Raw genomic sequence first — 23,856 nt, 5'->3', positions numbered from 1 at the left:
TGGTGGAGCTCTGCATTACCTGTGAGTTACTGCCTCCATTTGCATCTCAATCAGCTGATTTGGACAACCCACCATTTTACCACTCCCACCACAGCCACTGCAAGTAATCAAGGAGATTTAATGGGGCCAGCAAGCCCATTGTGGGCACTCCCTTGGATGGGGGCTCACAGTTCATTCCCAGCCATTGGTCTAGCTAAGGGCCCTCTGGGCCACATCTTAACATATGAGAATGACAGCACTTAAGAACGAGCGGAACAGAAAACAGACGAGCAGTGGGGCTGGACCATAAAAAGGAAGCAAAACAAAGCACCCAAGTGACGGTCATGGATGTGGCGGAATAAGTGTCTGCATTGGTGTTACACCAATTAAAGCCAGAGAGGAAAATATTTGAACTTGTAACCTTAGGCGTGAACATTTCATCTCATGCAAGTTGATGACGGCACTGACACTAGCCCACTGCTTCTAGCGGAGAATTTTCTTTAATACGTAACACAGACAGGCGCAAAGTGTGATTTGCAGATAGCAAATGATCCACCTGAGAGTTGCCTTTCTAGTTAGCGTCTCTTGTTGTTCTTCGTGGCTGAACCTTAGCTCGGGTGTTATTACCTCTACTCGGCTCTATTGATATGTGACTCATCCAGGATGTGCTTACTTCCTTGTTAACACCCGGCAGAGATAGCAGAAGAACCCACACTGTACTTAAAACCTAACCGTTCATATCTTTTCATTAATGTGATTTTGGAGCTTCTGAATGATCTTAGGGCTGACTTGGAGCCAATCACAAGAAGAAAACCACTCATTGCAATCTAAGTGACACTTTGACGGTATCCTCTCCAGAAGCAGCCTGCACGATTGCATATATAGACGAAGAGCTCCCCGACAAAAACAAGACTGAAAGGCAAACTTTGGTGGCATACAGAGATGCATCAAGTGAGCAGATCAAAAGCAGCCAAACAAAGGAGAAACAGGAAGACAACGGCGATGCTCAGGAACTCAAAGCTGACTTTTAGTTATCAGAATCAAATATTGGTGGTGAGGGAGGCGGGAGTAGTGTAGAACGCGGCTACATTAATCAAAGCGTTCACCTAGTGGGCAACCATATGGCAGATCAGCACGCCGACGGAGCAAACTTGCTGATCCTCTGTAACGGAGTGCAATTAATTCTGTTGGCTGTATTCATCTCTCACTCACACACTTGAAGGAAAGCGAGTTTGAAAGAAGAACAGAAGAGGGCTTGTTATGACTCTACTCTTTCTCGCTTCCTCTGTTCACTTTGAAGCTGAGGAATCAAACCGCCGTGATGAATGAGGTGGACTCCAGGTATCTCCTGTGGCGATCACAGGGGAGATATTAGAAAGCGGAGAGAGCAAGAGGGCAACACTGCGATCGTGATGCTAGTTTAGTCGTACGCAGCTTGTTTGGATGAGCTTAAACTTGAGATTCCCCGTTGTTCACTTGCTTTTGATGTTCACCTTCATGTCTAGTCTGATTGTTGTTTCTTCCGCCAAAGAGCTTATTTGTCTGTTTAGCCACCACTCTACTACAAGTGGTACTAAATTCTCTTCCTGTTTTGACTCTTTACATACAATATTTGACATTGCATTATTTGGCATTGACCCATAAGAATAATTGATTGTCTTGAAAGAAGCGGCTTGCCCCAATAACTGGAAAAAGAATCTGTTGGGATTTTTAGAAGCTATACGGCAGTTCAGACAATTTCGGCCACGTTGCTCGGTGTGAGCTCGGCCTTTGTGGGCTGGCCAGGTCTGGTAACTGGGCCTTAAGTTTTCCATTTGTGCTGTACAGTTCATGGTTAGTGGACATGATGACCCACCATGTAATTATGAATGACAATATTGGCAATAATGTATTTTATAGCCAAGCAGAGAAGGGGGTTCAGCTGGTGAGAAAAATGCCATAGCCTCCAACTTGACCACAAACAAACAGTGAAGGCCTCTTACGACTTTATGTAAAACGAGTGTCTCCCAAGGCTCTTAACACCAGCTCATCGCCATTAACCGCGGCCGTAAAACTGACTCCCACAAATGAGTTGTGGATGTCCATCTCATCCACACAAACGTGCTGCATTTGCCATCTCGCGCAAACAAAAACACATCCACACACAATTGTCCCACAGGCCTAGTCACTATACCACCCCTACCAATATCATAAATGAGTGGCAAACCTTCATTAGGGTAGCAAAACCCCTCCGCCCCTCTAATCAGGATGTTTGGCTTGTTCTCATTGGGACGGTGCTTTACGGCCCAAAAGGGGCTTTTGTTAATAAGGAGGTGTGCGCGTCTCCATTTCCTGTCTGGCCAGGTCTGCAGTTCCTGTATTTGGTGCCTTCTTAATGAGCTCTTTTCATTTTGGTCATGCATCAAATGGTGTGTGTAACAAAATCAACAAAAGCAGCTATATTAAATTCACTAAATAAGCATACTAATCGTGCTGACACAATATTGCGATATGGTTTAACAAGTCCCCACGAGAATTTAAGAGAATCTTGAGGTGAGTATACACTTGACCCCACTTTTATCACGGGGAACACACTCCAGACCGGCGCACAATAGGTGAAAATTATACAGGTAATTATATATATTTTTTATATATAGTGATAGTTTATTAATTATATATAGTCTGTCTATGGTGTTTTACGCAAGTTGGCTTTTAGTTGGTGAACCTTTTCATTGGATTAAATTTGATTTGTGTGAATATTTTGTGTACATACACACTGTTTTTTGTTTTGTTTTTTGCTTTTTATGCCTCAATTTTACAGTAAACTTTAACTGGGAGTGACAAACAAAAAGCTCGAAGCTTTTCTGGCGGAGAACAAATACTGTATTAATGTCCATGCAAACATATTCACATTCTGCCCGCAGATCTCTCACTTCCTGATCTCTCCTTCCTTCTCTCAATCATCCCCTCTTCACTCCAAGGCCTAGTTGACAAGAACCTGGAGCACTGGCGTTTCCCCGCAGTACTCTGTGTTGCTCCATGTGTCAGGGTGGGAAGGTTTTACAGGGCACATCCATCAGTGTCACACACCGGGATTTATGGGCGCCAGAGTCCGAACCCGATCGCTCAGAATCGGTCTCGCTGAAGTCGACCCCTGGGCGGCTGTGGGGCATAATGGATGCCGGCGCCCCACCTCCTCCCCTCCTCCGATCTCCTTCTGCTCTCTCAGCCCATCTCCCCCTTCATTACCTCGCTTGGCTCTACTCTTGGTCATTCATTCAACACAGGAGATTTGGTTACCCAAATTAATGAAGCAAACTCAACTGGAGGAAGTATCCAAATGTTCACATAGCCGCATAAACTCGGACAAGACACCGGGTTCATCATTCATGACGTGTCTGCAGGCTTTTATTTGGGCTAATTTATCTGGCAGGCACAAATTGACTTTGTTCACTGCCAATGACATAAACAGACTCGTGTTTCAATGACTTAAGGACTGCCAAATCATCAAGTCTTGGAAAAAAGAAATATATATAAATATAAATTATATATATAAATATATATATATATATATATATATATATATATATATATAATATATATATATATATATATATATATATATATATATATATATATATATATATATATATATATATATATATATATATATATATATAATTTATATATATAATTTATATATATAAATAAATTTGCTTTAGTGAGTGACAAAGGGGGGGCCAAATCTGGCGCTGGGTTCTTGAGTTTGACACCAATGTTCTACACTTTTCTAGCTTACCCCACAAAGCTGCTCTGTAAATAAAACACACACGCGCATAATCATGCCTGCTCATTTCTCAACTGAAACATATTAGCCAATATTACCCCACAGCTGCCAAAGAGGTCCAGCCCCTAATAAAGGCTTTACGCTATAAAGGAAAAACAATGAGGCGTCTCCGGCACTATTGAGCCTCCCAGAACACACACAAACACACACACACACAAGACACACTCGCGGGGACTGAGCCCGGTCACAGGTCAGGTGGGCCTGGTGTGCTCTGTGGTTCAGATGAGCACAGCCCGCTTGAACCCGTAATATGCTTCACTCTCCCCTGGCACCACTTGTTGGGGGGTTTAGTGCAGGCGAAATTACACCTGTACTGCAGCCACAAGCACACTAAAACACACTGCCAGATGGATGGCTGGAGACAACAGCAGGTAAAAATGATCATCGTAAAATACCGTTAAGGAATGACATTAAGTAGAGCGCAGACTTTTGCCAATGTTACGTTCTTTGGCGTATATATATTGGAAGGTGTGTGTGTGGGGGGGGGGGCTCAACGTTTTGTTTATTTGTTTTATTTTTGAAGGCGAGGGGCTGGAAAAGATGAATGGAATTTCCATTTTCATTATAAATCTTGATTTGAGACAAAAGTGATTTGAGTTGTAAACGTGATGGCAGTATACATTAAAACTCATGAACCAAAGTATCACTGTATTTGTATACAATCAGAGTCAATTATACAAAGCTTGAAGCTCTGACTTTCTAAAAAAAAAAAAAAAAAAAAGGGGCAAAAGGGCAAAAACTGACAAAAAGAACTAATTGAATTTCTCCAAAGTTGCTAAAAAGATTTACACAAAACCTTGACTAAGCCTAGCAGCATACTTGCCACCAATCCTTTGTATCTTACTGTCACAATATTAATGAATACAATAATATTTTACCAGCGAAAAAAACAGTTCATGGTAATCCACAAATGCTACATCACGACAGTGTTTTTTTTTCCCAAAATATTAAAATGTGACATTGGCAATCATGCTATTAGGCTGATGATCACTCTCCATCAAGTTACACAGAAATTAATTACATAGTATTTGAGTCACATTGCTAACAAATACTAAAACCAAATACCCTCAACCTCTGTGGCTATGTGTGGAGTAAAACTAAAATGAACCCGACGTCCCCTCTACTCTGCAAGTCAAATGTAGGGAGATTATCATTGATACGAGGCTATAGAGAATGAAACTAATAAAAAGGCAGTGTATCAAAGTATCGTGCCTAAGCGATAGTCACGTGAGGGCAACTACGCCACAATTCTGCTGTTCTCTAAATGAATCCCCCTTCGCCCCATGCTTGATTTATGGATCTGTATAAAAAAAAAACGTGTTTTTAATCTACTGCTGCCTGATTCTACCTCTCTAATGAAATGTGGATCTGTGTGTGCGCACCCGTGTTTGTGTGTTTGATAATGATGTATGGAGGCCGAGGTTGGATTCTTTGAGCATGAATTTTCTCTCTGATAAATATGCATTCAGCCGCACGGGGTGATGAAGCTGTATACCGTTCTGTCAAAGCACATACCACACGCATGTACATATTTACATAAAGGGCACACAAGCTGAGACCTTCATTTTTGCCTGTTCAAGGCACAGCATTCCTCGAATATCTATGGCCGTTCACAAAAGCATTTCTTTAACTGATTTATTGAACATCTTAGCCAATTCAGAAAACAGGAGATCTATGGACACGTGAAGAATTACAACTGCATGCTGTGAAGAAAATATCACTCAAAGCAAAACCTTAATCTTCCACGTTGAAGGATGCTATTTGCGGTTTAAAAGTGCTTGAGCCTGCTTAGGCTGGCAAGTCAATTGGAGACATGTCAATTCCAGCGGATGACCTGCGATGCACTGGTGTGCTCAATCAGTCCGACTTCCGTCGCAAACGCTAAGTGACAAGAGACTATGAGCGTACAGTCCTTTCCGCTCAGTCCGACGTGAACACGCAGAGACATTTAAACTCATTAGGGCCTTCTCTTTGGTCTATGACCACCCTCAGCGGGCGATGAAAGACGACGTGACGAGCCACGGAGTCTCACAGTTGATACGTCAAACATCAGAGTCAAAATTATATGTAACTAGGAAGTGCAGCTTGGGAAGAAAATTGCGTGTGAATAATGAAGAGCTGACGCTGCAATAAAATGCTGGGAAACAAATTAAAATGGAAGAAATGTTCAATGTGCGTCTGAAAAACAAATGTGCGCTACATGAGGAAATGAAAAGATGCATCAATTCATTTAGAAATTTAGAAATGGAAATTTGGGACTAAATACAATTTGGCAAATTTGGGGAAATGTGAAAAACAGTTCCTAAGATGTCCTGAATGATCTGAACATGCAATCAGTCTAGAAAAAAACTTAAATGTCTGCACTAATTTGGCAATGTTGCCATGGAAAATGTGAAAAACGCTATGAAAAAATGTGGACATTTGGGTAGTATAAAAATTGTTCTAAATGATCTGAACTGATCGAAATTTAATGGGAAAGATGAGGAACTTTTTTTGCTGAATGTCTCAGTCACTTGAATCATACTTCAGGTTTAATTTCAGGTTTATCTGTTTTTTTCCCCTCTAATTTAGTCCTCAGTGTGCCTCCCAATAAAGTCAAACGTGCATGAGATTGCACTTTTGAGAATCCCTGGAAAGTGTGTGAGATGTGAGATGCTGAACTCAAGCTGGTTAAGTAAGCCTTCCCTCCTCAGTGCCTGTTTGAACCGCCGATGGAGAGAGAAAGCTACTTGATAGCCAAGCTATTTAAAGATACTAGTCATAAATAACTATTATTTTATTGTGTTACTACAGTTCTATTCTACTTTATGAAAACATGTAACGGGAAAAAAAAATGTGTTTTTGAGACGCTGATCAATCAATCAATGGCATTTTAATCCCGCAACATCTGTCTACAGGCATGGCAAGAACCCCGTTCAAACAAAATTTAACAAATTGCTCCTATAGCCCATTTCCATCATGAGCCACCACACAATTAGCCCAATCACATTTCAAAGCAGTCTCAAAACGGGGATCATAGCAGATAAATGTTATAGCCATTTGCCAGATGCTTTGAGCATGTTGGTTAGTTTGGCAGGCATCAAGCAGCTTGGCCGCATTTATTCCCAATTGCCTCCTCCTGTGAATTAAAACACGGCGGCCCGTCGCTCTATGCTCAGCACTTCTGTGACTTCAATAAAACAAAATACATTCTCCTCTGGCAAAGGGAGGAAAAGTGTGAAAGAGATCCAAGCCACCTCTCACCTCATCTGGTCCCCCCCCCCCCCTCCTGTCCCAGGGCTACGAGCCCAACTCTCAGAGGGTGAAGGATGAGAGCCTGTCAGGTTCAAACAACAAAGAGGTGCTGCCTTACACATCCTTCCTCAACCTGTTCCCCCTTCGGTGGCGGTGACATCATTTAAATCATTTAAATCCTGCCAAACGTGACCCCGTGGCGAGTGACCCGTCACCGGGAAAGGCCCGCGCCGAACTGCTTATCCGGCATAAAATACGACCCGGATAACTACGGGATTTATTCAAAATTATTCCTCGGCGGCACTCTTTCACGCAGAGCGTTTGCCCATAGTTCACTTGATAGTTCAACGCGGTCCAGGCAATTAGAGGCAGGCCACACCTCTTCGGGAGACCGAGCACCTGGTTAGAGCGGATGGACATGAGGAGAGCTAAACGGAGCAAGATTGCAAGGCAGGCAACTTTAGGATTCATTTAAGTTAGCCCCATCTCCCTGGTCACTTTATTAGCAGCGCGGGAAGAGTGATGCATGTCCCACAGCTATGCAAAATGCATAATCAAGCATTTAAATATGAAAAAGTCATGAGGATGAACGTGTGCCTGCGCATGTGCTACAACGTAGCCGAGTAACATATTGCTGCTGTCTAAAATCTGGTCCACGGAGCATTTACATTATTGAGAGTCCGGCAATAGCTGTTGGATTCTTATAGATGTATAAATATCATTTTGTTTGTCTCTTTTTCTTAGTCATTTATCACATGGCATAATTAGTTAACCGGTGAAATACAATGAAAAATATTTGAATGGAAAAATTTATTTGTACATTTAAAAAAAAAAAAAAAAAAGGACGAGTCGGGCTCAGACAACGAGCAAGCACAGCTTAGCTTGCAAGCATCATATGACCAAACTCAGAAAACAGGTGAGCCTTTATTGGTCCTGAGCAACTCTAATGTCATTTTCAGTTGACAGCGAGTGACAAAATGGCCGCTCCCTGAGATGGATACAAACGGATGGATTGTGCTGCTTAATTCACATTTCACGAACGCAATATTTATCAGAATGACATTTTTGAACTAGTGGGGTAGCATAGAGCATATTATTGTAAAGATTTTTTTTTACTTGATATCCCCTTTAAAATGAACATTTGAACCTGATTTTCTTACATAAAAAATAAATGACACATTTGTCTATTTTAAAATGTGACCCAGCACACAAAACACAAGCGTGTGGAATACCTGCTTGCATAAATGTTGCCAGAAAAATATTTTATTCCCTACATGCTACAAAAGCTTTCTTAATAATCCCACAAACTACATTGTAAAAATCCCTTTAGTGGTATATCACACTAAATCCCACTGTTTCTTTTGTTCTTTCATTGGAAGACAAGGCGAAAGAGCTTTTCAAATTCCAATTTACATACGGCAATTCCGTATATCCGACCCATCTTTGACGTGTCAAGGCGATATAGATTGTATAGTCGGGGGAGGATAAGAAAGCTTTTTATTCTCAGCCGACAGACACACAACACGGGGCAAAACGCAAACAAATAAATAACCAGGTAAAAGACTGATGAAAAGGTCTCCCCGGAGAAGCTGACGCATGCAATTTAGAAGAGAGGCGGCGCCGCGGATATCGTGGAAATTAAGAGAGCCGGCCGCGAGGATTGGAGGATGAGGTTGGGACAGAATAGAGAGGTGGAGGTGCAGCTATGATGTCAATATAGTCTGGGGACTATTTGAAACGAGTCGGCTTGAGTAGGAGAATCACGGGACGAATCATTTCAACTGGATTTAACAAAGCTTTCTTTTGCAGTGACGCATCAGCACAATGACGCTTTTATAGGTTTTCTTTACCACACACAAGGCGATATTCAAACAAACATTCATAACAAACGACGGTTTGTAGCATCAGCTCTCAAGGTTTTTACATGTACCACCTCAAACAAAACAGCTCTTCAAGTACAACCATAAAAATTCGGATTTGATAAGAAAACCTTCACCAATGTCGGTTGCAATCAAGAGGGCCGACGGGCTCTTGAATGAAAAAGATGACTGACTTTGTGAATAATCATTCTCTCCCTTAGAAATGTTACATTTTTTTACATTTATTTAAATGAAGGCTGAGTGACTTAAAGAAATTCTACTTCTAGTTGGCTGTTCTCGGATGGATTAAAATGGCCTTTAACATAATTTTCTTTCCGTATCATTCAGTTCTCTCACTAGAACATGTAAACATTATGCAAGATGGCCCGAGCCAAAACCCGGAATTCAAATAAGGGTGCAGCAACCGACGCATTATTTTCAACTTTTCCTGATTTTCAATATGAAGCAGAGGGGTGCAGTGACTAAAAGCTCAGCATCCTGGGGGCCCTGGAGGGGCCTGCTAGCAACCAGGTCAGCATTTCCTATGTGTCACTTCCCGTCCGCCTCAGCGGGAAGAGCGTGGCGTGGCACGTTGGCCGGCGGGGGCAACTCGGCCTGTCAGGCTGCCAGGGGAGGTTATGCACAAGGTAATTAGACAATACAGGCAAACACACACACACACACACACACACACACACAATACCAACTAGTACCACTCACTCCCTACGCATACAAGTTCAGGTTAAAGGGATAGTTACACCACCTTGGGTTTCGATGCATGTCATGTATCTTAACCAAGGCAGTCATGCAAGAAAGGAACAATGGCTCTCAAACTTATTGCAACTAAGAAAAACAAATTAACTAATACTTGAAAACAACCAGTTCTTTAAGTTAAATGCATTTGGTCATGCATTAGTGTTACATTGTTTGTGCCATCCACCCTTTGGGTGATTTTGGTTTGTACTTTTGTATATCAACATTTTTACTTTGCCACTTTGCAATATTTAATTCTGTGATTCATTCTGTCTCACTAGAGGGAGCCCATGTCTACACTGTCTAGAACAAAGGCATTTTATTATGAGGGGGCTGCAGACAAATTATAAAGAAAGGAAGAAAAAAATATGTCGACACAAGGTTGTTTAGTTTGACATTTTTCTGTGGCATTTAATCTACATATGTGAGCATGTCCCCGACAATCCTGTAATTTGTTCGCAATTGTCTGGTTCAGTTGCATTAGCTTGTGTCACTCTCTGCGGACTTGAAAGAATGACAAGACTTTGAAGACGAAGACTCGTCTATAGCTGCTGAACGTATGTCTGCCAGAATGTGTGCGATAATGTCCGCCTCTTTGACCCGTGTTAATGTTGCTGCTTGACATTGCAAGCAACAGACTAGCAGCCTCAGTGGACAACGGGATTTAGCCTAATTGGTTCCACAGCAGACTCTGACAGCGCAGAACTCTCCACAGCGGCCACACCACAGCCATATTAATAATACCCCCACACCCCAATACCATACTACACAAACACGCACACACAACAAAAACAAGCACAACAATCAGTGACTGACTTACTAATTAGCACTTTTACAAAGAACCTCATTAGCATGTGTTGTTGAGTGCCATTGTGTGTGTGTGCATGTTTGTGGTGATGGTATGGGGGGGTTTAAGCATTTTGGAATAAAAATGAAAAGTGTGTGTGTGTGTGTGTTTTGTATGCAACTCAGGGGCAAAGGGCCTTGCATGCGGTGATGTGCCCCCTCAGGGGAGTCTATTACAGCCCTGGGAGACAGACGATAGAGTCAAAGATAAGCAGAATTTTACAGGCAATCAGGAAAAGTAAATCCCAGACACACAGGCAACATGTTGGTGGTTAACCGGGAAGTTAACCTAGCTTCGTACTGTGAGCAGAATCGCTGAGGAGAGGTTTGAGGAAAAGGCGGGGTCAGGGGGATTTATACATGTAAAGTGTACAGGGCAGAGGCCACTGAACAATGTCATGTTTTGAGTCCCCCCTCCCCACCCCCACCTGGCCGCTACCCGATGCTAATGGTGTCAGGTAGGTCATTTTAAAGCCACTTAACAAATGATTGTTGGTGGAAGTAATTAATGAAATTGTCAGTTAGAATTTAATACCTTAATTACTGGTAAATATAAAATATGCACATTTGAAAAATATTTGGTGACAAGATGGAACTCCAATTTGAGATTGTGTTGATGTATATTTGACATTTTTATCTTTTATTGTTTTCAGTGAACAATATGTGAAGGATTAAATATAAATATTTAGAATTACTTTACCACGGGGAAGAAAACATTTGTACATATTTTGCATCTTTTAGTCACCTAATTTACAATTATTGTGGCCCATCTGTCCATTTGCAAGAATCACTTTATTTTACTTGTGTATTTAACCTGCTTTTTATTTGACCAAATACTAAATGGTTAATTGGAGTTAAATAGATAATTTGGGGGAGAAAAAATGACTCATCTACGAGTAAACTGGTGCATCTGTTTTCAGAAAATAAAATAAAGTTACAAAATATTAAAAGTGATGATAATAAATGGGATTTGTATTGCACTTTCCACAATTGTCTTAAATACACAAGAAAATAAATGATATCATAAATATATAAAAAATACAGATTTTTTAACACATACCTTGACTCAATTTTATTTATTTTAAATATTGACAAGTAAACTGCTGTACATTTAAATAAATTAATGAGAACGGATTATTATTTCATCGTAATATATATATATATATATATATATATATATATATATATATATATATATATATATATATATATATATATATATTTTACATGCACACCAGTTTTAACCCCCCCCCCGAAATGACCTCATCTACAACTGACCTGGCCCAACTAAGCGCATAAAAAATGTCCTGGAATGTTCTATGAAGTGTGTGGTCTTTTTTTTTTTCCTTTAACAGTCGCTGTTCTTGGCATAGCTCGGTCCATGTGGCTGGGAAGGATAAGCCCTCTGACCCTGCTCTTCCTAACAGCCACTGGCTGTTCTGACCTGCCCATTATCTTGCCATGACCCGCCGCCCCCCCTCCATTATTATTCCTACTGTCAGAACACGGCGCTACACTGCACCGCTCGACGGCAGCGTTGGCCCGCTCTGTCCGAGGCGGGCGTCAAGGAAAGAAAGAGGCAGCTCAGAGTAATGGGTTTAAGCATTGTAGTTAAAGGTGAGAGGTCCCGTGCAATCGGGACAGCGGTTCCACTCCTGGCAGCCGGAGCGGAACTCGGGAGAGACACCTGGAAGTAGATATGATGACCTTTTGTACGGCGGACCCCAAAATATACCCTCTTATCACAACGACCTCAGCGCAGGAGCATGGGAAGGCGAGCGAAGTCCATCCATCATCTTAAAGATTAATCCTGCTCTCTATTCTTCTGCTGAATCTATTAATAATGTCAGCAGAGGGGCAAAGATTGATTCTGATATTGTGACTTTTATTCATTAGTCTTTAAATGGGGGGATTCCTAGAGAAGGAAGCGAGCCTCAGCGGACTTGGAGGACTCAGCATATGATGGAATCTCCTAAATCCAGTCGCTTTAGTTAGCACATTCCAATTCACAACACAGTGAATCCTTGCTAAAGGTGTACTGTAATTTAATAGGTTAATTCATTAATTATAATAATACTAATAATAATTGTATTCAATTAATAACAATAATAACACATTTATTTGATTAATATTATTTAATTCAATTATTTTTCAATTACTTTCACATCTAAAAATATATATATTTGTTTTAATATGACAGACCCCACATATAAAAATAGAAAATCAGCAGTTTTAACAGTTAAGTTGAGTCACTTGTACAGGAAGTCAAGGTACCGTAATTCTTGGATGTAATATTTTGCTTCATTCTTAGACGATGTATACTGGCTTTCGTACACAATACTGCGAGCCCCAGAGGCATCTTTCAATTAGAGTTTGTGTTGAGTTTAAACACTGAAGATTTACTCTTCCACTCTCAGGCTCATCTCTTTTTTTCCGTCATCGCCTCGTTCCGTTTCGGCTGCCTCATCCTCTTGTGCTGCTGCGCTCTGTAATCAAGCCAGCACTAATGGCTTATTCTTTCTGCTCCAGCGGCCGCGTTTCACTTGTTTATTTTCCCACACTCATAAATCTGCGGACGAGTCACAAGCGCTGCGATATTAAAGCAATAATCTTGGGTAATTATCAGATGCTCCCTCTCACCCCACGCCCCAGCACGGCGGACGCCTGTTTAAATCTCTTCAATAAAATTATTTACTTACCTAAGTGCACACACACACAGATGAAACATTAGATACTTGAAAATGGTTTATGTTGTTCATGCAACAGTTAGAGAATTAATAGTTGTATATGTCAGCATATTACTTCATTGATAAATCTTTAAAATAAAAACTGTCCAACGGAAAACAGAATGGTGAAACTCATTTTATACATGTAGCATGGCTCAAAAAATTCTACACCCCCCTGTTCAGATGTCAGTTTGCTGGAATAGATAAAAGTGAGATGTAGGTAAATCATTTAAAACCTCTGACCAAAAAGGTGACATAAAAGCTGGACAACTCAACTGACAATGACAACTTTGAGAGCAAAACAAGCGACACATTGTGGTTGCACAAGTATGCACACCCTCTTACAACTGTCTGTGGTCCTGATTAACCCCAGAAGTTCTGTTCTCCCAAACATGCGGAATAACAAGTCATATGAAACTAGGAATTTTATTGGTGTTTTAAGTGGGGCTAGAATAGATGAGTGGAATCCATTCATTTCAAAAGTGGAATATAATTTCAGCTACAAGTAATAAATTCAACGTAGCCAGGCTCCTTCCTAAGTCTTTTTTGTTTTGTTCAAGCCATTCTTTATAGAAGGATTTAACCTGATGCACATAAAAGGTGTGCTATGTTCAGGAAAAAAAAAATCAATGATGGTTAATGAATTTGAGTGGATGAAACTAAAGATATTGAATTGATCGTGAGCATCAGTAATGGCGCCGGACAATCGGGCCACGGTTATCTATTGACCAGTTAGAATTTAGGGCTAAAGTGGACGACTTACCCAATCCTCCTGTATGGCGCTGATGGCCTTGTTGGCCCGGGAAAGGTTTCGGCAGGCCAGGATAACACGGGCGCCGTGCAGTGCAAAAGACCTGGCTGTCTCAAAGCCTGGAACATGATGACAGAAAGGAGATATTTAATTTTTTATTATTATTATTTTTATTTTTAAATTAATGAGATGCTTCAAAGGGGGCGATAAGTGATTCTCAGAGGTTGTATCAAATGTAAGAGGAGGAAGGGCCAGTAAGAATCACTATCAAGTTTTCATGTAATTTATTTCACAGAGTGAGCCAGTGGTCTCGGCGCAGAGAGCTAATCATTTCTCTCAGAAGTGATGACACTGATTGAATTATTGTGGTTCTGGTCTATTTCCTCTAGCTCGAGAAGATAAAGTTGGGGATGTGGCCGTCGTTTCCGAAGAAGGTATTGCTCCGCTCGTTATGTCGGCTCGTTATAGGACGGAGGGGAGGGAGGGAGTCGGATATTAATTATGTTGGTAATTACGCATTGATGGGGGTAATTATGACAAACATGGCTAATAATAGAGGAAGTCAAATGGACAATCAAACACAAAGTGAACCTTTGGTGCGGTGGCAGTCGGCGGCATCAAAGGGCCACCGATAAGGCCAGAGTTCTGAAATGGAACGCGGTCGGCTGATAGCGAGAGAATTTATCAGTCCGAGACTACAGCACTGCGTGGCTCCAGCCAAATCACGCGCTACCGATAAAAGTGACAAAAACTAAAAGATAGAAGGCAGAGAAGTTCATTTCTAAATTACAAGTCTAAATGGGTCATTTTGAGCCGTAGGTTGAATTAATTTACTCCATCAACTTTCGCCGTATTTTCTTATTTCCGCTGACATTTACTGCAAGTCTCTGTGAGAGCGGCTACGTTTCTCACTCTCACCTTTAAATTGACTCCAACGTACCCAGCGAGCGCATTGACTGACAAACTGCCACAATAAGTGATTGTGGCAAAGAGGGTCCACCGCGAGGTACCAAAGGGCGGATTAATATGAACCGTAATTAGATTATAGGTCCTAATCTGATTTTCATTAAGATCAAAACTGGGAGGCCTACTTGTGAGGAGAGTGGTAAAGACCAATATCTATTAAAAAACTGAAATTGGAGCCGGATTGGAAGCCTGCCGCGCTGACAAGTGAAGCATGGAATTAAATTATATGACTCGTTATTAGGTGTAATGGAGGGGACTGCGATGGAGAGCGGCAATCATTCCACCCGCGGGAAATGGAGAAAATAAAAACAACATGACAGGGAGGGAGAAGGAGCAGAGTGACACAGACACAGATTAAATGCATCATTTGAATAGGCAGGCAGGGCGACAGGATTTAACAAACAGCAAATGTTTATATAGGAGCATATAAAGAATGAGATTTGGAACTTTTTCAATCAGAAACTTGGAATTATATATTGTATTGGGGGTGAAGCATATTTCTTCAGACCAATGGAGATCTTGTATCTCCTTTTAATGATGATTTTGACTTTTTACACAAAGCTCTTATAAGTGCTGCTTATTCTCCTGTGCAATAAAACTAGTCATGAAAACATATTATGTAATCCCACAAATCATAGACAATATGTTTTGCCAGTGGAATTGTTACTTAAAAAAAAATCATGTCATACTTTTGCAAAAGTCAGTTGTTGATATAAGGTTTTTCCAAGCTATTATTCTGTGGTAGGTGATACAGTATTTCTTTCATCTGCGATCTGCTTGGAAAACTACAATAAATTGAGATAAGCATTGATATGGTATCGATACAATGTGATTTATACTTTAAATAGGATTTGTTTTCAAGCCCTAAAAACAGCATGAAGTAAAACCTTTGAAATGTTACAAAACGGACAGGAGCACTAGCTGCTGGTAAACAACAATACTTCACCCCCCCCCCCCCTTCACTTGTTGTGTGTACACACCATGAAAGTGAAATTAAGGAGCGCCAGTGTTTTCCATAATGGAGAACAAATTAGAATATGGCAGCAACAACGCGCGGCATCAACGGAGCCGTGTATTTGCGGTGACAAATAACAAGGGCTCGACATTAATTGTGAAATAACAAGAGAGCGAGCGGTGCTGTAACAGAGACTTTGTGGTAGAGAGGGCGACTCAAATGAGTTCCCGGTCAAATGTACAAGAGCGGCAGCCTGTTTCGCCATTGTTCTCTCATGATGGAACATGACGAGAGGTCACACGCACAGTTTGGTTTTCTCATTTTTGCTCTGGTAGGTCGCCAAAAGCTGTTTTACAATATGCGCTATTCTGCCAGCCTGTGGAATGGAACTACAGGTTCTTTCGCTCGGGGAAATGTACCGATATGTCTACCATGTCCTGCATTTGACTGAGGTTTTCAGAATACACGAGAACTCCAAATCATTGAGCCCCTCGTGGATAGTGGAGTGCGCTCTATTTAGTCTCATTTGCTTTTCGTAATTGATCAACAGTCGATTCCACACGGAATTCGACACGCAGCCACTTGTTGCTAGGAAGAATTTGACGTGAACATTTTGGGTGCCTTGCAGAAATCACTTCAAAACCATCACTCAAAAATATGAGATCATTTAATATAAACACACTAATTTGAAAAGAGAATCACAATTCATTGTAAACAATGTTAAGTGCTGGATCTAGTGGAGCACTGCCGTTAACGCAGTATACTTGACACTACTAATCAGAAAATGAAAAAGCACCACAACTGCTAAAAATGTGTTTTACTATGATGCATAAAAGAATGGTGTAAAATGTCCATTAAGCAACGAATGCTCTTCATGGTACATTAGGATCCTGGCCCTTCAGATATCCCCCCCAATAATGAGTGTGATTTAGTGATTTCACGCTTTGTTTGTCCTCTCTGCCGCCCCCCCCCCCCCCTTCCAGACCTCCCGCCCCCCCCCCCGTACACAGGTATATTGGCTCAGTGTAATGAGATCATTACCAGCCTCGTCAGTGAGCGGCTTTATTTGGCAAACGCCGCCACCGCCGTCGCCTGCCTGCTTCCACTCGCTCTTGATCTGCATCCAAAGAGGCAGATAACTAAAATAAGCTCTGTAGTACAATTGGACAAACACAAGTCAATTGAGATCATTACAATACCTGTGGGTAAACATGTCGGTTTCCCGTGGTCCTCTCTCAGCAAAGCGGGCAACACATGACTAGACTACGTACTGTATCTCTTTGCTCACAAAGAATCACTTAGCACCATTTTTAACTGTAAGACAAAGTATAAAACGACTTTACTTGTGTGTGCTCGCTTCTGAAGCGAGCAATGAATGCTATGGATGTGTGACAGTTTATTACACAATTTAATTCTCTATTTCCCTTGGACTATGGTTTTTAATTTTCTGCAGTCAACTTCTTTTACGCATAAAAATTCTCAGACCTTCACATTAGTAGAAGGTTTAATGATACATTTTCGGAGCTTATTAAGAGTGATTGAGCAAAATGTCTTTCACTCTAACAGCTTATCCTAACTAGCCACAACCCCCCGTTTTGCAGGTGCATCTCAATAAATGGTGGTAGAAAGGCATTTTCAACGATTCACTTGAAAAAAAATGATTCAATAAATTTCTATATAAAACATCTTGTTCTTTGAGATGGTCGACTTAGAGTTCCTTTCAACACTTAGCGATAATAAAAGCTAAATTTAAAAATGTTGTAAATAAAGCAGCATTGGCATATACAAACTGTAATAAGTTGGTACATGTTGGTGCATTCTCATCACCATTGTACTTGTAAAATAATTGTATCTCGTATTAAGAAATTGAATTCCCCATGAGCATCACTGCAGTGCTGTAAACCCCAAAATACCACAGCACTCTCAGTAGTATATTTTTTTTTGTTTTGTTTAACGGGACAGTGTAACTCAAAAATAAAAAATGAAAATACTCTCAAGGAACTGCTGTGGACCACCACTCGCACCCAAATGCTCACATGCAAAATAACTTCACAAGCTGACTCCAGATCTGAACGTCAATTATTAGGCTACACGCCCCTTAAAGTTACACGCATGAAACACACTAATTGATGCCACAAGATGGCGCCGGAGCAATACTTTTAGGTTTGCAAGCTAAAGCTTCAACAACTGATTGATGCATGGCAAACAGTAAATTGATAAATAATTTGATCAATTTCTCAAAATCTCTCAGTGTTAAGTACACCTTGGCAGTTGTGCTTCTCAAATCCCAACATGGGAGTCCCCCCTCCCCAATACACTCCCGTTTTTCAGACTTTTAAGATCCCATTTAATTCCCCTCCATTAGCCCATGAGGAGGGAGATGTCACCCCAAAAGTGGGATGTATGGTTCGTAATTACTGCCCAAGGTTGAGCTGTTCCAGGCCAGAGCGCTGAAAGTGGTCCTATTACCCCTCCCTGTTCCTTGCTGTCTAAACCCTGCCCCCCTACCCTCACTCTGACCCTCTGTGTCAACCTCGGGACACACACACAAAATAAAATCGGGACACAATCTCTCATCATGGTCTTGCACAGGATGAACTGACAATAGTAAGGATTTTTCTTTTTTTTTTTTTTATATATAAATCGTACCTGCACTAAATGTTGGTCTGCTGGAGCAGTTTTGTGCCATCCTTGAATGGTAATTTTTAAACGAGTCTTTTAAATGGGCACATACAGTATAATTGCACGTCTTTTGGCCATATTTAAAATAGCATTTTTGTCATATATCTGGTTGAAAGTGTGCGCTCGTAGAGAAAATTGTGGCCCCCTCCATCATTTAAGTTACCAACCCTATCCTATCGAGGTTTTAATTATAATATCGTTTGGAGTACATTGGGTGCAAAGACTAAAATGTATTCACTCCAGTCACTTCAGCTCTTTCAGACTGGCCTCTGACACCTCTCTAAAGTTGCATATAATTTGACTAACCAAGCAAAACTGCTCATTACTTTGGCTAATAAAGAAAATGAACCAGAAAGCCAGGGAGGAAAAAAAAAAAAAAAATCTGGATTTCCTCACACACTCAGGGTCGACGCATTCTATAAACACATACACACAAAATTTGATCAGACTGCTGAACACAGATAAACTGTGGATGTCATCTAAGCCACAGGCAGCCACTCGGAGATGCTCCAGGACACACGGAATAAGACGCAGACACGCCACTCTCGCTGGCAACATCTTTTTATCCATCTACTTCCTCTCGCTATGAATAATGCATTCCCCTCCATAGTCGCGCTCTGCTTTAACGCACGGCCGCGTCAGTCTTTGAGGGGGGTCCTTATTCATAAACAGCGGCGCGGTAAATACCAGAGCTTTGCAGCCAATTTAATGGCAGTTATGCTTAACAAATCTGCCACAATCTAATGATCAGCCACAAAGCCGGGTAGACGTTTTTTTTTTGTTGTTTTTTTATCTTTGCGCTGAAGCTCCTCGCAGCACCGCGACTCACTGAATATGCTTAGAGATCTCTCCATCCGGAGAGAGGAGAGCACCGGCCCTAACACCTAATCCTCTCCCACACAACACGGGGATCAACACAAACACGCAACAATGTTAGTCCTTCATGAATAACATTGGAAAAAGTCTACAGAACATTATGAAGCGCTTCCCTCACAAATCCTTGTCATTTCCTATTTTGTCAACTGTAGTTCCTGCATTGACCCAGCACGTAAACAACAAAAGGACAGGGCAGACATGAATTTAGTTTGAAACCTTTTTTCATGTTTTGAAAGCAACTTGTGCAACTACCTTCCCAGGCACCATTTTTCTTGAAAATGTTCAACTTTAATCTTGTAAAATTCTGACGAGTGACGAGTTTTACTATCTATGACTATAATTATGATTTTTTTTTAATCAGAAATATTCAAGGTTTCAATATTCAAAGGCTCCGATATCATGACAACCCCAAACATTTGATCAATATACTATATAAATTTTCTCATTTGATTGTTTTAGATTTCACCAGATGACTCCAAATCAACAGGGCCTCCTACCTTCTCAAAGAAAAAGGCTTTTACAAGATTATGGTCCTTTAAGGACAACTGTCCCATGAAGCCTCAGCCAGCAAATGAGCAAAGAGTTTTGATAGGAGAGGAATTAGGACCAGAGCAGGAGTGTGTAATAGGGATGGATAGGAGGGCTCGGGCCAGGGTCAAAGCCACTTAGAAATCGTTGAGGAGGTACAAGCACGGGTCTATAAGAGTGAGAAAACCTTTAAAGGCAGGAGAGAGAGAAGGGCTCTGGAGAAGGAGAAAACAAAGTGAGATCATTCATTTCCATTATCACGATTAAAAACACCATTCGGGTTTGTAGTGCTTTTTAATTTACACAGGAAAGCGGCGTGAGGAAGACTAATGCAGGGGGGGGACCCGCCGTCGTGATCACCTCGGCAAGTCCCGAGTCTGCTTCAAGGCCGGCCACAAAATCTGACATTTCACGCATAAATAAACTCCTATACGTCTCCCCCCCACCACTCTTCATCCATGTACATTAAGAAACTAAATTAAAGGCATGAAATGTAAATGTGCTAATTAAATAATATCCTTCCATCCCTAATAAAAATGTCACATTCCCCTGTGGAGAAATACGAACTCAAGAAAATGGAAATAGCCTTGACACTTGGATTAAAACACTATTGATGCCATTAAAATGCTAAGTGGCTCCAGCCAATTGGCATAACCACATTTCACTGGTGGAATGTCAAAGGAGCACACAAGTAGAAGCAATTACTAAAAGAGTATTGTTAATTACGAGGTGCTGCATATTTAATACGTGGTCGAGTAAAACAAAGGTTATGTTAATATGGGTATAATAAGTATTTAAAATGTCGCCGTTTTCTTGTAAGTACAATGTTTGATAATTCTCTGGAGAAAAAGCTATTTCTTGGTTCTATTCAGAGCAGATTATATACGTACTAAATACATCACGCGCACGCACAAGCAGACTCTGTCTCTCATTGTGATGCTTTTAAAAACAAAATTGGGTATTTGCGGAGCAACTTGGATGGTTTGAAGGCTTTGTGGCAATGTGGAACTCTTGTGCACTCTTGTGGTGACAACTAGAGTACACTACAGACCGTTCAATCGTTTCACCTTTTATAAACATTTTGAGTGCAAATGTCACTGCATGCTAGACAGATAGATGATGGAAAAATTGCCACACTTTTAAGCCTACATCATCTAATTTGGGGTATTTCAAGCCATGGAAAAGAGAGAGCCTGGGCTTGATTGTTTCAAATGTAACATACAGTTGCTTGGAAAATCTACAAGAAATAATTCATCAGTATTTTAAAAAATGGAATTACATTTGATCCTAGTGTAGTTTATTTAAAGTGACCACGCTCGTTTAGTCAGTTTCTGTTGACAGTCGAAATATTGAAACAAAAAGACACATTTGCATAAGACTGCATATCATTTTTACACAATCCATTTGTTAATAATATGAGTCGAGACTGATAAATGGGAGAAACATCAAGGATAGGGAGGCAATTAAGATCAGAAGCTCCATTGTTCCATCAAAGTCCCAAGGCAGCTGTAAATCTACTATAGTGCCCCATCTCATAATGTACATACAGCAATTAGAGAGCCCGGCAACACTTCCTTTCTACAAAGCATTTGAATATAAAGACAATTAAGCATTTTATGTTGATTTGATTTCCCCGGAGCTATCGTTATCCATCTTGAACGGAGCGCAACATTTAAAAGGGAAGGCCGACACTTTGCTCTTGTCTGACTTCAAACTACAACCAACAAAACACGGGAAGGAGATGTATTGGTTTCCAGGGGATTTGATGGCGACTTATACTTTTGCAAGCAGAGTACGTGCATTTGTTGCGGTTAACAATGACATCCAATTCAGCCGGGCTAATGAACTTCAACACAGTCATGTTCAGCAATACGTGGGTGATTTGTTGGGTGTTATGTCTTACAATTTGGAGGCTAATGTTGATGAATGCCCGGGCTGTGGTGCATATTTTTATCCAACGTGATACAACACTGACACCCAGTGGTGTTTTTGTGGAAACACAGTTACTAAAGATGGCAAAGAGACTAAAGACTAAAGGATGAGTGGCCCATTTTTCTCTTCAAGAAAATAATACTTTTAAGGACGTATTTGACGTCCAGATGTATAAAATAAATGCCAATGTTTGCTTTATATTTGATGCCCATCAATACCAACTGCCAAGACCAATTTTATATTTCCAACTTTATTTTTATTTTTTTAAATGAAAGAACCCATCAGATAACTTTGGATGAATTTTACTGTGAGCAAATATTCTTTAAGACAGTGACCACAAACTTCTCCAAAGAGTTGCAGCTATTACAAGATGCAAATTTTACTTATTTGTGTAATAGTTGTACTTTTTAGTTGAAGCATTCATAAGGTATCGATGCAAACTGTGCATAAAAAGAACTCACCAATGCCTGAGTTGCCGCCAGTTATCAGGACCACCTTGTCAGACAGATCCCGACCTTGAAGGATCTCCAAAGCCGCAGAGTTGCCATCATAGCGTTTTGGCTTCACCGTCACATCCTCCACAGTAAACACTTGGCGGGGGTCGAAATGAGTGCTTCGCTTATTGATGTGGCTGGTCGTAAGAAAAAGATTGTAGAAAAATAATGTCATATTCTGAAACTGAAACAATTGTGTACAAACAAAGTGATTTGAATTATGTACTACTTGAAGGGAGTCAGATAATGATCAAGGTCTGCAGAAGCTGGATAACAACCCTGATCATTTGAATCAAGTATGTTGCAACAGGGAGACATAGAAAATATGCAGGACACCGGCCGTCGAGGACCGGTGTTGCCTACCCAACTTACTCAACGTAAACAATTTGACCGTGTTCATTGGTGTTTTGCTCCCAGCCATATGGCAAATCTGTTGGTGGAAAGGACAAAAATTACTTTTCTGTGGGATGATGAGCAATTCATACAATTAAACAATGAATAAAAACTTGAATTAAATTGCAATACTTTTGGTGGTGGTGGGAGGAGAAAACCAACAACAAAAAGAATAATTAAATATCAAACCTCCAGCGCAACGTTTCTTCTTTCCAGTCTTGGGGTGTTCCCACTGTGTCCTCATCTCATCGTGGCTTTTGTCACACAAACAAAAACGGAAAAAGTTAGAAAGTGTACCGTGATCAGATTATGTCTTATTTTACATTTTCTCCAATAATAAAGTATAATGATAACAAATCAATCACATAAAAAAGAAACTACTGCAGGTGCACGAATTTGCAATGCTTGATACAGTTGTGCAGGCTCCTTTAAGAGCAAGATGCTGTACTTGCAAAATAAATACACTTTTGAAATGCAAACAAACATTTACCCATGACGGTTAGTTACACTTGACGGATTGCACTCACTTTGCATAGTAGACCCATCCATCTTTCGTTGATCTTTCCTCCCACCCAGGAGGTAACTCGTCGTCGCTGTCAGTGTCGTCCATGCCAGCGTACTTAAGGGCTGCCATTGGGTAAGTGTTTTAAGATGGGAATCTTAATGCAATCTTAATGAAAGCTTAATGCAAGCTCCGTGCACAGTGACACTAACGTGATATAAACCAAAACAAAAATAGCCGAGAGGCACGGTGCAGTCTGGCACTTCCGCGATAATATTATGACAGCAGACGCGGTGTTTGACGGGATGTTGAGTCTAAAGAACTGTGAGACGTTTGAGTGTCGTCGTAATATTATGTTCCGTCCATTTTTATTTTTGTAAACTTAATTGCTACAGCAAAAATAAGTAACACATTTGTTGGCTATATGATTTTAACAGCCTTTTTAATCATATGTATTTTTAGCATTGACGTGACCATATTTCATTAACAGACAATTTAGATAAGAGAAAAACATTCATCCATTGTTGCGTGTGGTACCATCGCATGACCCTAAC

General features: G+C 40.7%; 1 protein-coding gene across 1 annotated transcript in view; it reads right to left on the bottom strand.

Moving 5' to 3' along the window:
* Positions 1 to 23,576, bottom strand: part of wwox (WW domain containing oxidoreductase) — a 116,709-nt gene extending 93,133 nt beyond the window's left edge. The window contains exons 1-5 of the mRNA XM_085914643.1: positions 23,328 to 23,576; positions 22,990 to 23,054; positions 22,780 to 22,837; positions 22,375 to 22,544; positions 13,987 to 14,093 (exon numbers count right to left, since the gene is read on the bottom strand). Coding sequence (XP_085770769.1) covers positions 13,987 to 14,093; positions 22,375 to 22,544; positions 22,780 to 22,837; positions 22,990 to 23,054; positions 23,328 to 23,434 — 507 coding nt within the window. The 5' untranslated portion in view covers positions 23,435 to 23,576. The remainder of the gene's footprint in view (positions 1 to 13,986; positions 14,094 to 22,374; positions 22,545 to 22,779; positions 22,838 to 22,989; positions 23,055 to 23,327) is intronic.
* Positions 23,577 to 23,856: the final 280 nt, after the last annotated feature.

This window comes from Syngnathus leptorhynchus, chromosome 6, assembly GCF_054491065.1.
Source record: "Syngnathus leptorhynchus isolate UIUO chromosome 6, UIUO_Slep, whole genome shotgun sequence".
Taxonomy (NCBI): domain Eukaryota; kingdom Metazoa; phylum Chordata; class Actinopteri; order Syngnathiformes; family Syngnathidae; genus Syngnathus; species Syngnathus leptorhynchus.
Note: the sequence above shows the minus strand (reverse complement) of the source record. Positions and strands in the feature narration are given on the sequence as shown.